The sequence below is a fragment of the Carassius auratus genome, chromosome 36 (assembly GCF_003368295.1).
Source record: "Carassius auratus strain Wakin chromosome 36, ASM336829v1, whole genome shotgun sequence".
Lineage (NCBI taxonomy): Eukaryota > Metazoa > Chordata > Actinopteri > Cypriniformes > Cyprinidae > Carassius > Carassius auratus.
In genome coordinates, this window is record NC_039278.1 from 10,289,869 (window position 1) to 10,303,983 (window position 14,115).

The 14,115-nt window shown below is 37.1% G+C and overlaps 1 protein-coding gene across 1 annotated transcript in view; it reads left to right on the forward strand.

Moving 5' to 3' along the window:
• Positions 1 to 601: 601 nt before the first annotated feature.
• Positions 602 to 14,115, forward strand: part of LOC113055215 (pleckstrin homology domain-containing family A member 6-like) — a 40,842-nt gene continuing 27,328 nt past the window's right edge. The window contains 6 exon segments of the mRNA XM_026221297.1: positions 602 to 873; positions 3,639 to 3,722; positions 6,497 to 6,629; positions 7,566 to 7,676; positions 7,852 to 7,924; positions 13,795 to 13,895. Of these exon segments, the coding sequence (XP_026077082.1) occupies positions 842 to 873; positions 3,639 to 3,722; positions 6,497 to 6,629; positions 7,566 to 7,676; positions 7,852 to 7,924; positions 13,795 to 13,895 (534 nt within the window). The 5' untranslated portion in view covers positions 602 to 841.

Sequence of the window (14,115 nt, forward strand, 5' to 3'; positions counted from 1 at the left end):
TGCCTCAGTCTGTTAAACAAGTAGATCCTCGGCTCTCTCGGGGCCTACCTGCAGTAATGATGTGCCACTGTTTTTCTTCATTCGACTGGTCATGACATTCTGGTGTTTATATTTCATGATTCTTCATTTAAGTGATTATTTAGCATTTTAGTGAAAATTCTAATAGTGTTTTTATTTTTCTAATAATTACTGCAGATAGAATATTTGAATATACAACTATTCGTGCACACCCCTAATTTTAATATGCTTGAATTTTATTGTTTTTAATGCTGAGCTTATCTCTGTGTGAGGTACTGATCTAATTATTTCCTTGTTGGTGTTATATGTGTGTGTCTCTGGGTAAGGTTTGACAAGGGGCTGGTACAGATGCAAAGCCGTCTACCTGTTTTTTGCCTCGGCCACTCTCCTTCACCACAGCCAAGGCTGTCATGGACATCTCAGGGGAGTTCTGGTCATGACTCCTCCTCGGTTAGGCTTGTGGATAGCATCTAAATCTCAATCTGATTTGTGACAGGAGGCCCAACTTGTGTTTGTGAGAAAGAGAGAGAGAGTCGAACGAAACCAGTAACCAAATAAGCTGAGCCGAGCAGATCTAGAAGGCAAGAGAGCCAGAATGAGATATAGAGGTTGAGCCAGTGAGGGAGAAAGAGAGAGAGAGTGTGTCTGTGTGAAGCTGGCTGGCAACAGCACACATGCTCAAGGGGAGAAAAGAGGACAGCAATTATTGTGTCCAGCACCCTACAGCTCCTGCAATAAAGGCTCGCTGCTGTCGATATAACAAAACTGCTATTCTCTCCACCTGGCCTCATCCCACTGATTTATATGATTGATCCGGAGGAAAATGCTGAAGTTCCGCGCGGACCGGCGAGTGAGGTAGGTAAGGCAGGATGTTGGGAATGAATTTATAGCGGCAGACAGCGGTGTGAGGGGAAACTCTGAGCTGGAGGTCAGGCAGGACTGCAATGCAGTGCCTGCTTTCCCATGGACTATCTTTACGAGATATTGAGGTTTATTCTCAGCAAGTTTGATTTGTGTTGACACCTCATTTGTGTCCCTCCTGGATTCCAGTGTGGATGCCTTCAAAAGCTCTATTCTGATGCTGCTGAATCATTTCGTGTTCACTAACAAATCAAGTATTGATTAGTGGTCATATTAGCGATGTTTATGAGCCTCTATGACTAGTGCCTCTACGTAGGTTTATAGGTTACACACGAGCAGGTGTGCTCCATTGCAAAACCACATTGGAGCACGCACATGTGTGCTCACACATCTCAACCTGATTTTGGTGGCTGGGCTGTTGTGCTAGATTTACCTAAGTGTTTGTCCTCTGATGTTAAATGGAGTGCAGGGCTCTGTTATACGTACCTTTTTGGTGTCAAGAGGTAGATGCCTTCGGCATGAGTGTATTCTTGGCTTGTGTTTCTTGTCCCCGACCTATCAGGCCACGTGTGTGTTGTGTGTCTACAGAGACTGCACAGAGTTTGTGTTCTTTTTGTGTTGTCCTTAAGTGGTTAATGCCAAAATTTGGCATGTTGTTCGAGTGCACTTCTATGGCCTATTTAAAGAACACTTATATGGTGGGTTTGCTGTATGTAGGAATACCATCAAACTGAAATGATAAGACAAGAGCAAGAGGAATATAAGGGCCTTGAGTCTAGTGTCTTTTCAGGAGAGCCAAGAAATTGTTAACTGATGGCCATTGGTTACCACATTGATCTGGGGTAGTCAGGATTTCAGATTACAAATGTGTAAACTTTGGGTTAAAGTTTCTTACTTGCAATATTTATGAGGTTAATAATATTGGTCAAATTGAAGTATGTGACTTTTGCACATGTGGAATTTTCATATCATAAATTCGCTAGTAGTGTTGGCTACTTTGTAACCTTTTCTCTGGTAATGAAATTAAACAGAGCATAAAGGTTTATGCAACTGAATATTTCATGCAGCAAGAATTGTAAAGTCTAAGATTCGTTGTCGGTTCCTGTAAAATGCTAGCACCTTCACAATATACATGTAGTGTGTAGCTGAGACAGTAGCAAGCAACTGGAAGAACTAATAAAATCGAGTTAATGTTGTTATGAACAAAAACATCTCCCAGTTGTGTAAATGTAGACATTTAGCACTTTGAATGAAGTTAGCATAACATTTAGCATAACATGCTAACCCCCTTTCAAAATGTGAAATATTTACTTACTCAAGGTCGTAGTGGTCTTAACTATGGGTTAGCTTTTTTTAACCCAAGGTAAAGCATAGTGTGAAAAGCCTTAAAGAACTCATTAAGACATGTTCGCCTGGCAATGATGTATGGTTTAAATGTGGATTAAACTCTAGCTAGTCACGTGACAGTCATGATATTAAATGTATATTTTTTTGCCTTCACTTATAAACATTTACCATGACTTTTAGACAACAAGGAAAATTAATTGCTAAATTATGCAAATAATGAAATGCATTTAGCCATGTACTATAATTCTGCATCATTACAGTAACATATTACGTAGGTTCATTATCTTTTATAAGGGAGAAGTTAATTTCCCTTACTATAAAGTTTGGTGTCAGTGTCAAAGTCTGTGTGTCCAATACTTTTAGCTTTAGCTGATTTAGCTTGTTAAATTAGACAGATGCCAACATGGATAGGTAGTATATCTCTTATTCTCATATCTTTTTAGTTATGTGTTTTTGTCTTTTTTTATTTGTATTACTTAATTTTCAAATATTTCTATCAAACTTTAATAACATTTTTATTTCAGTTTTAGTGTTAGTAATTTTTATACTTAACCATGTCAACTTATTTTATTTTAATTTAGTCTGTTTCTAATATTCCAGTTTTTTTATTTTTGTTTCTTCTCATATTTAAATTTTATTTTATTTTAGCTTCATTTAAATTAACAAAAACAATTTTAATAATTTAGTTTTGGTTCACAATAACAACGCTGCACTTGTCCAATGTAAAATCTGGTTCCTGAAGCAAAACAAGTCTAAATTTCACTTTACTCTAACTGTAGAATGACTGAAATTATATATTATGGCCTGGATCTCCTCTAAATGCTAGTTTGAATGTCTCTGCATGTCCCTCACAGAAAACAGAGAAAACGTATTTGCTTGCTCCCTGTTCAGCAGTTGTAAAATCAGTAGCCAGGAAAGTGACATGCAGCAATGCAAACACTTGTAGGATTTACACCCGAGACACAAGTTACAAGTGCACATGGGAGTACACACGAGCCGAGGTCAGAGAAAGTGTGACAGGAAGTTGAAGCTCCATTCTTCAGGCACTGTATGTGGACAAATGACACGGGTTCTCTGAATATAGACTCAATATAATAGGTGTGTAAGAGCTCTGACATGTTATGCTGCTAGAACTGTTCTTGTTGATATTTTGACACTTTACACACTCTTTCACAAGAGCTGACAGCCATTAATTTCCACAGCAGTTGTATTGATCGGACCTAATGTTGTAATGCTGAATTATTAAACAGGTTTTAAGCCACAAGAATGAATTGTGGAGCATCTTAAACAAATGGAAAATCAGTTCCCAATGCTGTTGGCTTCATATTCTTCCAGAGAAAAAGAAAGATGGTTGTGGATGGATTGAAATGTGTTTGTCAATGAAATTCTAAGCAGTTTTTTCTTCTTTTCAGTCAAAATGACCCTAATGGAACAGCTGGACACCAGCAAGTGATCCAGACACATCTAGAAGAGAACGGACCTTTGAAACCCTTTCTGTGAGTGAGCTTTAGTTTATTCATTTGTAAATGTGCTGCTGCTTTTATACTGCCTTTGTTAAATCTGTGGGGGACAAAATCTGTTTCTAATAAAAGCTGCTCTTTTCAACTTTATATTCTGAAAAATAACCTGAAAAACATGGTTTTCACAAAAATATTAAAGGGGGGGGGTGCTAAAATGCTATTTCATGTATACTGAGTTTTTTACACTGTAAGAGGGTTGGATTCCCATGCTAAACATGGACAAAGTTTCAAAAATTAAGTTGTACGTTTGAAGGAGTATTTTTGTTCCCAAAATACTCCTTCCAGTTTGTCACAAGTTTCGGAAAGTTTTTTCCGAGTATGGCTCTGTGTGACGTTAGATGGAGCGGAATTTCCTTATATGGGTCCTGAGGGCACGTCTGCCGGAAGAGCGCACGCTCCCGTATAGCACAGCACTGAGAGCACAACAGACATTCACTGATCAGAGCGTCGCGAAATGTCACAAAAGGAGTGTGTTTTTGGTTGCCAGGGCAAGACAACCCTGCACAGATTACCAAAAAAAAAACAGCATTAAGGGACCAGTGGATGGAGTTTATTTTTACAGAGCATCAGCGGAGTTGTGCAAGTGTTTTTGTTTGTTCCCTGCATTTCGAAGATGCTTGTTTTACAAACAAGGCCCAGTTTGACACCGGATTTGCGTATCGTTTATTTATTAAGGATGATGCAATCCCAACGAAAAAGGGTCACGATCGTCTGTTGGAACAGCAGGCGGAGAAGTAAAACTGCTTAAAATATCTCTGCCTCCTTGATAGTGCGTCCCCTCCCATGCCGGAGACCCGGGTTCGAGCCCCGCTCGGAGCGAGTCGTTGCTGCTGCTGCTCTCGTTCAGTTTCAGCCTCGGGATCTGATTCTGGATCATAAATAAACAGCTGAATCTGGCTGTAAGCCATGGTTTGTTTTGGATGATGGTTTTTCCCTCACGATAATGTCACAGTTTCCACATGCTATCAACGCAAAAGCCTACTGGCGCTCGTGATTCTTTAGCTCCGCCCACACGTCACGCCTCCAGCCGGTCGTGTTTTTCCGGGAAAAATCGGTACAGACTATCTTTCTCTTATGAATATAATAAAACTAAAGACTTTTTGGAGTTATGAAGGATGCAGTACTACTCTATAGGTACTCAAGATTAACAGGATATTGAGTGAAAACGAGCATTTAAAGGATTAGTTCACTCCCAGAAGAAAAATGTCCTGATAATTTATCCACCCCATGTCATCCAAGATGTTCATGTCTTTCTTTCTTCAGTCACAAAGTAATTAAGATTTTGAGGAAAACATTCCAGGATTTTCCCCATATAATGGACTTCAATGGTGGTCAACGGGTTGAAGGTCCAAATTTCAGTTTAAAAGGGCTTTACAGGATCCCAGTTTAAGAACAGGGGTCTTATCTAATGAAATGAAACATTTCAAATCAGCTGTATCTTAGGTAAAAATGAAATGTAATTTTATTTGGACAAGAAATCAGTTTACTTGCTGATAGAAACAGTGTTCTCAACGGTCACTGTCACTCACGTCGGTGGAAATCATCAACTCTCACTGAAAATGAATCATTTCCATCTCTTTGTTGCAGCAAACGTCAGTGTGAACGCCCTTGACGAGACAGAGAAACAGTTACTTGTCAGACCAGCCCTGTTTTGTCTGCCTTTTTGTATAATAGCCACTATACAGTAATTGTAGACTAGCGGAAACATAAATTAAAAAAAAGAAACAGCACTGTCTGGATAAATCACACGTAAAGCATTTTATTAATTAGTCTTGAACTTTATCATATTACATGTGGAGGATAAACACGTCAGGATTTCATTGATTTCGTCTATAAATTTACTAAAATATTCCTCTTGGACAAAGAAAATGCACTTACCTCTGTCAAGATCCCACTCTCCTTTGGATCGATGTAATGCTGAGTCGAGAGCCGAGAGCACATTATTAAGGGGCAATGCCATTAAAACCGAGATCCATCCAGAATTTAATTTAATTCATTTCCTGGTAAGACACAGGAAGCAGTATCTCCAGCGAAGGTGAAATAAAGCCATAGATCATTAGCACAGAGATGATTCTAGTGTGGGAATCATGTCCTAATGTATAATTGTTATTGTCATATGAGTGTTCCCACTTTGTGCTAATGATGGTGTGTGTTTTTATGTCTCCATTTGAAATGTGTTAATGCTCAGTTCCTTATGTTTATGTGATGTTCTTAGCTTCGGAGACTCATAATGACTTGCGTATGGCTGTAAACTGACTGCGGATGGTGCCGTGCACCACAGCAAGCTTTCCAAGATGGAAGCTTTAGCCACCGAGCGGCTTTAGGGGATTGTAAATTCATCTGTCTTGCTGATCGGTGGATCGAAGGGTGTTGGAGAGGGCCTGGGTGTCCTAGTAAGGAGATCAATATGATTGACCTGGGACTGCGGGCCTGCATCCACCAACAACTCTTTCTCTTTCTTCCTCTTTTCGCCCACTCCAATCACATTCTTTGTGAACCAACGGCCTGTTTTTAAACTGCAACATCAGGGGTGCGGCCTTTGCGATGGTGCCAGTTGGGAATAAAAATAGCTGCGCCCCAAATGCCTGTGTGCTTCCTTCCCATAAACCCTCAGTTTTTCACCAGTTTGAGCTCAGTACATTGGTTTGAAAATGATTCCCCTGCATTTGTGCGCTGAACGCAGGCAGATGAGAGGTTTGTTACGTATCAGAAGCTGGGATGGCTCAGTGGCTTTGTGTGTGTGCTCACAGGAGCTCTGATTCGGAAATGAACGGCAAGGCGGTTGGCAGGGGGCCAGTGAACAAAGCCAGTGAAGCAAACAGCAACACCAACAATCTCAGCATGGTGTCTGAGACGCCCCCGGACTCCCAGAACTACTCACGGGTCAGTACACATGCTGTAAATTAAATAGTTGACAGAACTAGAAATTATAATAATTATTTTTATTAGTATTGTTATTATTATTATTAGTATTAGTATTATTATTATTAACAGTAGTAGTAGTAGTAGTAGTAATAGTTAATATTAATGATTAAGTTAATAATAATTTGTAATTATTTGTATTATTTTTAAAATGAATTTTAAAATGAAGTATTCTTTTTGTATCCATTAATATTATTTAATGGACCTCAGCTAACATAAACTTATGTTTGTGAACTAATATTAACAAAGATGAATAAATACATTTTGTTGTAACTGTAGAGTTTTCATTATTTTTATTATTATAAAATATATTTTTAATAACTCATAAATACTTTGATAAATAATACTTAGAAATGATTGTTGTTGATGTTATTATTATTGAATTTTAAATCAAAAAAAAATATTTATTAAATATTTTTTTACTATATTACAATTTTGTAAGATTATAACTGTTAAATTTAAACTTAAAAACAAAGTTTTGTCTTGCTTTGATATTGCAACTTTAATATTATTTATATACTGTACTATTATAGTATTTGAATGATTTTATATTTATATATTTAATTTTATTTTATTTTTTGTATTTTTAATGTTTTTTTAATATTTTTATTAGTTATTTTTTATTTTTATTTTTTTTGCCTTAATTTATTTGCATGTCAAATTTCACTAATTTTTTTTTCAGTTAGCTTTTTCTAATTAATAAGAAATAACCTCTAACATTACCAGTTTTATTTGACGTCTTTTTGTTGGATTTTAATTAATAAATACTACAACTATTCATTTTTTTTTTTATTTAACAATTACAACACTGGATGTCTGTCATTTATCATTAGAGTGTGTGTGTGTGATTACTGTTAGTGTTATTATGTAAACACTCCTCCGTGACTCTCCCACCAGGGCACACGCACACCCACACCCAAGAGAGCAGCCACGTTCGGGAAGCGCTCCAACTCCATGCGGCGCAACCCCAACGCTGAGGTGGCCCGGCAGGGTTGGCTTCACAAACAGGTACTGTTGCTCATCCTTAAACCTCATCATCATCCACACAAACAAAAAACACATACACAGCCCAAAGCCACCATTCCATAATCCAAACTTAAGCAGCTCTCTTTCAACAACGTCTAGGCACTTAGATGTAATTTCAAGGCCTTGATTTTTTTTCTTCTCATTTTCTGTAATGTAGGCAAGCAGTGGTATGAAACAGTGGAACAAGCGCTGGTTCGTGCTGACAGATCGATGTCTCTTCTACTATAAAGGTAAGTTGTTTGTGTACTGTAGATGCTGGTTTATGCATAAGGCGTGAATTAGGTTAAACATTTAGTGAGTTCCCAAGAGCTCAGAGTTGTATGATTTTAATGTATTTTTTCCAAACCAGTTTGTTCTGCAAAACATTTGAATTTACCCCATGGCAATACTTCAGTGCTCAGGCTGTGTACTGCCAATAGTGAAGGAGAGAAGTATAAAAGTAGATCTGTAATGACAGTCTAGCACAAGCACACATCCTCTATGAAGGCCTTAGGAAACTCTTATCCATGTTGTATCAAAGAAAAATTACTCTTGTATTATGAAGCACTGTAAATGCATGGTAAACCAACCCCAGAATTTTGAACGTAAGTATATATATATATATACATATATATTATGTATATGAAAACTTAGAAAGGACCACAGTACAGCCACTGAAATTTTTTCGAAGGGTTATCTTGTACTTTTCATTACGTTAAGTGCTAAAAAAAATAGGATTTCATGTTTAGACCTGTTTTGTCATGTCTGTTATCTCTCTTGGACACTGTGATGTTGTCATGACAGCCGCAGGAGCTGATGTTGTCATGACAGCACTCTTGAGTTTTACATAAACCTGAAGTATCCACTGAAGTATCCAACTTGTGGTTGCCTTGCAGCCGAGGCATAGACAAGGCATTGGTAATTAAATTTGATTTGCTTTGAAATAATAACATGTTTTTACATGAGATTTCGTTTTTTTCTTATATAATCAGCTTGTTGTTGGAAAGAATTTAATGAAGTGTAGCTGGATTCCTCAGGAGTGTGTAATATTGGAGATCTAAGAAAATAAATTATATTAAGACTAAAAATATTTTTAAAAGATTACATAATATTTTATTTGTTTGGGATAAGTCCTAATAAAATTTAAATAAATAAAAAAATATATTTTTTTATAATATTCATCCAAAACAGTTTACTTTATTCAGTTTGTTTAGGTATCCTTAATTTGACAAAGTAACATTTGCTCTATCTGTCGTGAGTTTTGAATGGAATTTTCCACTCTTTGTCTGGCCAGTGGAAGACATTTTTGTTTTTTCAATTCAGTTTGGTGCAGAAGTGACACACTTCACCTTTAAGTGTGAAACAAATAAGTGGAGAATAGTTCCAACTTCCTATACTATCCAATCACATCCATCACACGCTCTGGACTGTGATCTGTGTGATGGGAATATATGACCCTCTCATTTAGACTAGCCTCAAAGGCCTTCACAGCTCATTCATGGAGAATCAATCTCATCCAGATGCACTATGGGATAGAGGAGGATGTTAGGATAGTTGGTATACAGCCTTGTCCAGATTTACCTTTGTGTTCTTCTCTCATTTAAATCCCAGAGTTCTGTTCTGCTCAGTTCTTCAGACACTGGTCACATCTGGGAGTTTCAACCCTTTCATGATGTCCATGCTTTATATATATATATATATATATATATATATATATATATATATATATATATATATATAATTTAAATTTAGACTCCATTGGCAGATAGCATGCCCTTTATAAAGGAGTGGGTTTGCACTGGGCATGTCAGTACATGAGAGGTTGCCCCGCAGGTGTGGATGATGCACGTCAGCTGACAGCCTGTCCAGCACATGTCCCGTCCCCTTTTCTGTAACCACAGACAGTATCTATCAACAGCAACACGCTAGTTCACTGGCTCTCATTCCTTTCCACCCTTCTTGTTTTTAGTTTGTAAAGCATGAATTTCTGTCTTCCACCCCCACCCACACACATCCCCACAAGAAAAGGTAGAAAAATATCTTTAATAACACTAATTTTATGTAATAATTTTGTCTTGTCTATATAAATATATATATATATATATATATATATATATATATATATATATATATATATATATATATATATATATATATATATATATATATAATATATATACATGACAAAAAGTAAGTCTTTGGAAGGAAAGAGGATGAGTAAATAACAGAATTTTTCTTTTAGTTCTTAATATTATTTTTTCTTTAGAATGTTTCATTAGAATTTTTATGTGTAAAAAATTACTAAAAAAAAAAAAAAAACAATCCAGTTGGCTTTTCTTTCCTTCTTTTTTTTTTATCTGCATAAATTCCCTCATTAATCAAAGTAGCACTGTACTTTGTTTTTATTTTGTTTTCTGTTCATAATTTCCTTACATGGTTTAAAATCCAAGTACTCAACTGTACTTTTTTTTTCATCTTGTTACATAATTTTACGACAATACTCTTGTCTGTGATTCATTGCGCATTGTTTAAAAAGCTAACAGCACTGATGGCACTACTATTCAGTCACGTAGTTCTGGTTTTCAATCCAATGACTGTATTTTTGTGTACTTATGTGTGCGCACCTGACAATAGTTGACAGTGATACTCTCTGAGGTAATGCAAATATGAGAAACTGTGTTCTCAGAGTCTCCCAGCAGCTCCAAACATGTCAGACTTCCTGTAAAACTCTCTTCGCTTGTTCTTGGTGTTGTTCTTAGTGTGTTCTCAGCTTTCAGAGACTGGCTTCTTGTTCCATGTGCATCTGTATTCTTACATTCCATATCAGAGACAGACTTGTTTTGTGAGATTGTGACGGCCAATCACCCATGTAAAAACAGTGAGGTTATCTTGGTTTTTGAGCACTATGTATTTGCTCAGAAGCATTATGCTAGCTGAAAGTGTTGAAGCACGTATCCCATTAGAATTCCAGCCAAAGCGGATTTTTAAATGCAACTAATTTTAAAATGTTATTTTTTTTTACTTACTATATGTTGCATGTCTGTTTTTGCAAAAAAAAGAAAAAAAAAAGAAAAAAGTCTTCTAATGCAATGCAAATTTACCATATAGTGAAATGGGATTGTTCACCCAACAACAAATCATAATTTACTGACTTTTATGTCGCATATAACACAAAAGAAGATACTTTCATAAATTTTGTCCAAATAATGTGTCCTTTGGGTCCATTGTTGTTTTGGACCCAATTAACTTTCAGTGAATATGGACAAACACATTCTGTCTGTCTGTTCAAAATATCTTCTTTTGTGGTCTGCAGAAGAGAGTATGTCTTCTATGTTTGAAACAACATGAGGATGAGTAAATTATGACACAAATATCATTTTTGGATGATCTGATTTGAGTAATTTAAACCATTTCCATGGCAAACAAAAACTGCGCCATGAGACCAGCACGTCTTACACTACCAAAGATGTTTTTAAAGCTTTCTGTGTGCAGCAGAGCAGGTTTAATAATATTGGTGAGTGCAGCAAGTAAGGCCTGTGGGGCTACAGCTGCATGATTCAACCCTGTTGACTTTGCCCACGTCTTTCTGGCTAATTACTTCACACTGCCTCTCTTTACCCTCATATTCTGAAGGCAACATCAAAACACGTGCTCCCTTCCCAAACCTATAAGCCTCCTGTGGAAATGGTCCCAAATGCATTGTGGCAACTCAATGAAAAAGTAAAGACAAGGTTGAAGACAAAGCAAGAAGAAATGATCATACATAAACTTTCATTTCTTAAAAAACGTGTCAATAAAAATATGGCTGTATTCCATACATCTCCATAGCTGCCCTAATATCTTGGTCATGGTGCAACACCCTACGCCCTCTTCTCACCCCGGATTCATCTACCCAACTGTGCTGTGCAAAAGAGCTTGAGAATGTGTGACAGAGCGATTTAATGCCTCAATTGGTATTCTGAACACAGAGAGATGATGAAAAATGGCCCGCTGTTGTCGTCGCTGCAGATATCAGAGCTGTATGCCAAGTACGAGGAAGAGAGGGTAACAGAAAAAAATGAAACTGATTGATAAATGTGAAAATAGATCTGGGCAGAACCATGGCAGCGCACATCCAGACTTTGGATCCAGTCCAGAAACGCGATCGCACAGAACAGATCATCTGCACGAAATGGCATAAATTAAACACTTGTATATTAAAAACTACCCAGCCTCAGCATGATTATGACCACTATTTGGTTTTACTAAGAGTTACATATTGAATCTTGGAGGCAAGACTGTGGCTGTCAAATGCGGCTTTACCGAGCTCAACGGCTATGGTGAGCAGATGTAAACAAAACGCTATTGGCTATTTTAAAAGGGGGCGGGGCTGCTAGATATGTGCCGCCCTCTCTTCCTGTTTCAGTTGAAATTACATCACCACATAGAATAATGTTGAGTGTTTTAAGGCACTTCAGGGGACCTTTAAGGTGCAGATGCATGAATTAAATCTTACCGAAATTTTGCAAGCATAAATGTCCATAGTCAGTAGCGATCTGTTGGCCATCGTGGAAAATTTGTGTAGCCAGTTTGAACCCGTTGAGAAATCTGTATATTCCTATATAAATAAGATTTTGGGTGCAAAAAGTTGATGAACCGTGGTAAACATGACATCATTTTGTTTATAGTTATATTTATTTAAATATTTAGTTTATAACTAAAATATAAAATAGACAATAATTACATTAAAGCCTCGCCTTTTGTATTGACATGCACCTGTTATTATGGAGGGAGTGATTGATATGTCAGCCCGTATGTTGTGTAATATTTCTACTGTAAAATGATCCATCAAAGAAAAAAATGTAGAAAAAGATTGGAAACTCTGTATTTTTACCTTGTTTTCCAGTGAACACATCTTAAAATATTTAACAGATAGTAAAAAAATTAGCAAAAGACTTGAATATGTCTTTTTTTTTTCTTGTTTTAAACAAACAATTTTTTTAAGTTTAAGTTTTTAAATTAACAAAAGAAAACATTATGCCAACAGGGTACATAAAATAAATTTAAAAAGTTAGTTTAATCATTTCATGCAATTGTACTTGTCAGGTAGATTTATCTTGTGGAAATCAAGATTGAAATGCTGTATTCTTCGCGAGTCAGGTTAGATTTATGCAGACAGCTAGTCAGTAACCACATTTCTAAGACTGGGAGACTAAGCATAATAATTCAGCCATTGAAAAAAAGTATAATTTGTTGACCACAAATCTGAATATGGGGAGTGACATTCCTTGTCAATGTCTGTACTGATTACAAACTTGACAGACAGGTTTGGATTGTGCTTTTCATGTTCGTGTTCATTTCATTGTGTTTTCAAGCATTTTTTGTTGTGGGGATAAAATAAATAGATTTCCATGTCAATATATGTTTCTTACACAGGATTGTTTTTGCCTAGGCTTTTGTTGACAGAATAATAGGCTCTGATTGGTTGTTCAGTGCAGGTACAGCTGGTAGAGAGCCAGAATTCCTGCAGCACTGAGTCACAAGAGCTATCTTTTGCCTTCTCTTTCTCTCTCGCTCTACCCACATCTATACAACACAAACAGCACCTGCTCCACCCCTCGTCTCCCTCCGTCCCTCCCTTTCTCTCATTCACACACAGTGCTGTCAGAAGACACGCGCGGGTGGGTTCACTGCATTTCCCCGACAGCAGCTCTCAGTACAGGAGAACGAGAATGTGAACGCTGGATCTCCGTTGGCCTCCACACTTCTGCACTTGCTGAAAATTTAACGATGTGCTCCATTATTTAACCAGACCGAGCTCTTCTCTCCAAGGCTGTGTGCTGCTTCTCGCTTCAGTGCCATTAGTGCTACGCTGAGATACAAATGGATATCTATTATGAGATTCACCTTCAGTTTACCTGCTTTTCTATTACCATTCCTTCTTACCACCAGTGTAGCGGCACACAACAGGAAGTTGGACTTTTCTGATTTAAGACGGAATCATCACTTAATTTTAGAATCAGCTTTTTAAAATCTAGGTTGGAATACAAATGTTTTGTTTTTATTTTTCATTGTCATATTTTCTTTTTACTTTATGATTAATACTTGTTTCCTTTCATTTTTCAATGTTTATTTCATTCAGACGAGAAGGAAGAAGTAGTCTTGGGCAGCCTTCCTCTTCTCAGCTTCAAGATTGGACCAGTCCAGGCATCAGACAACATCAACCGCAAGTTTGCCTTTAAGGTCGGTGATCTCTTTCAGTTCTGATCAGTTTTGAATCCTGTCAGGAACAAGGGATGGGCGGGGTGACAGGTAAACATGATATTTGGTGTCAGTGTAGGTCATATTATCATAGGAAACTGCAAACTGTGTGTCTGAATTAATCATGATTCAATGACCGCATATCTGTTTTTAGTCCAAACAACTGAATCCCTATTTACCCTGATTGAGCACCCACACATGC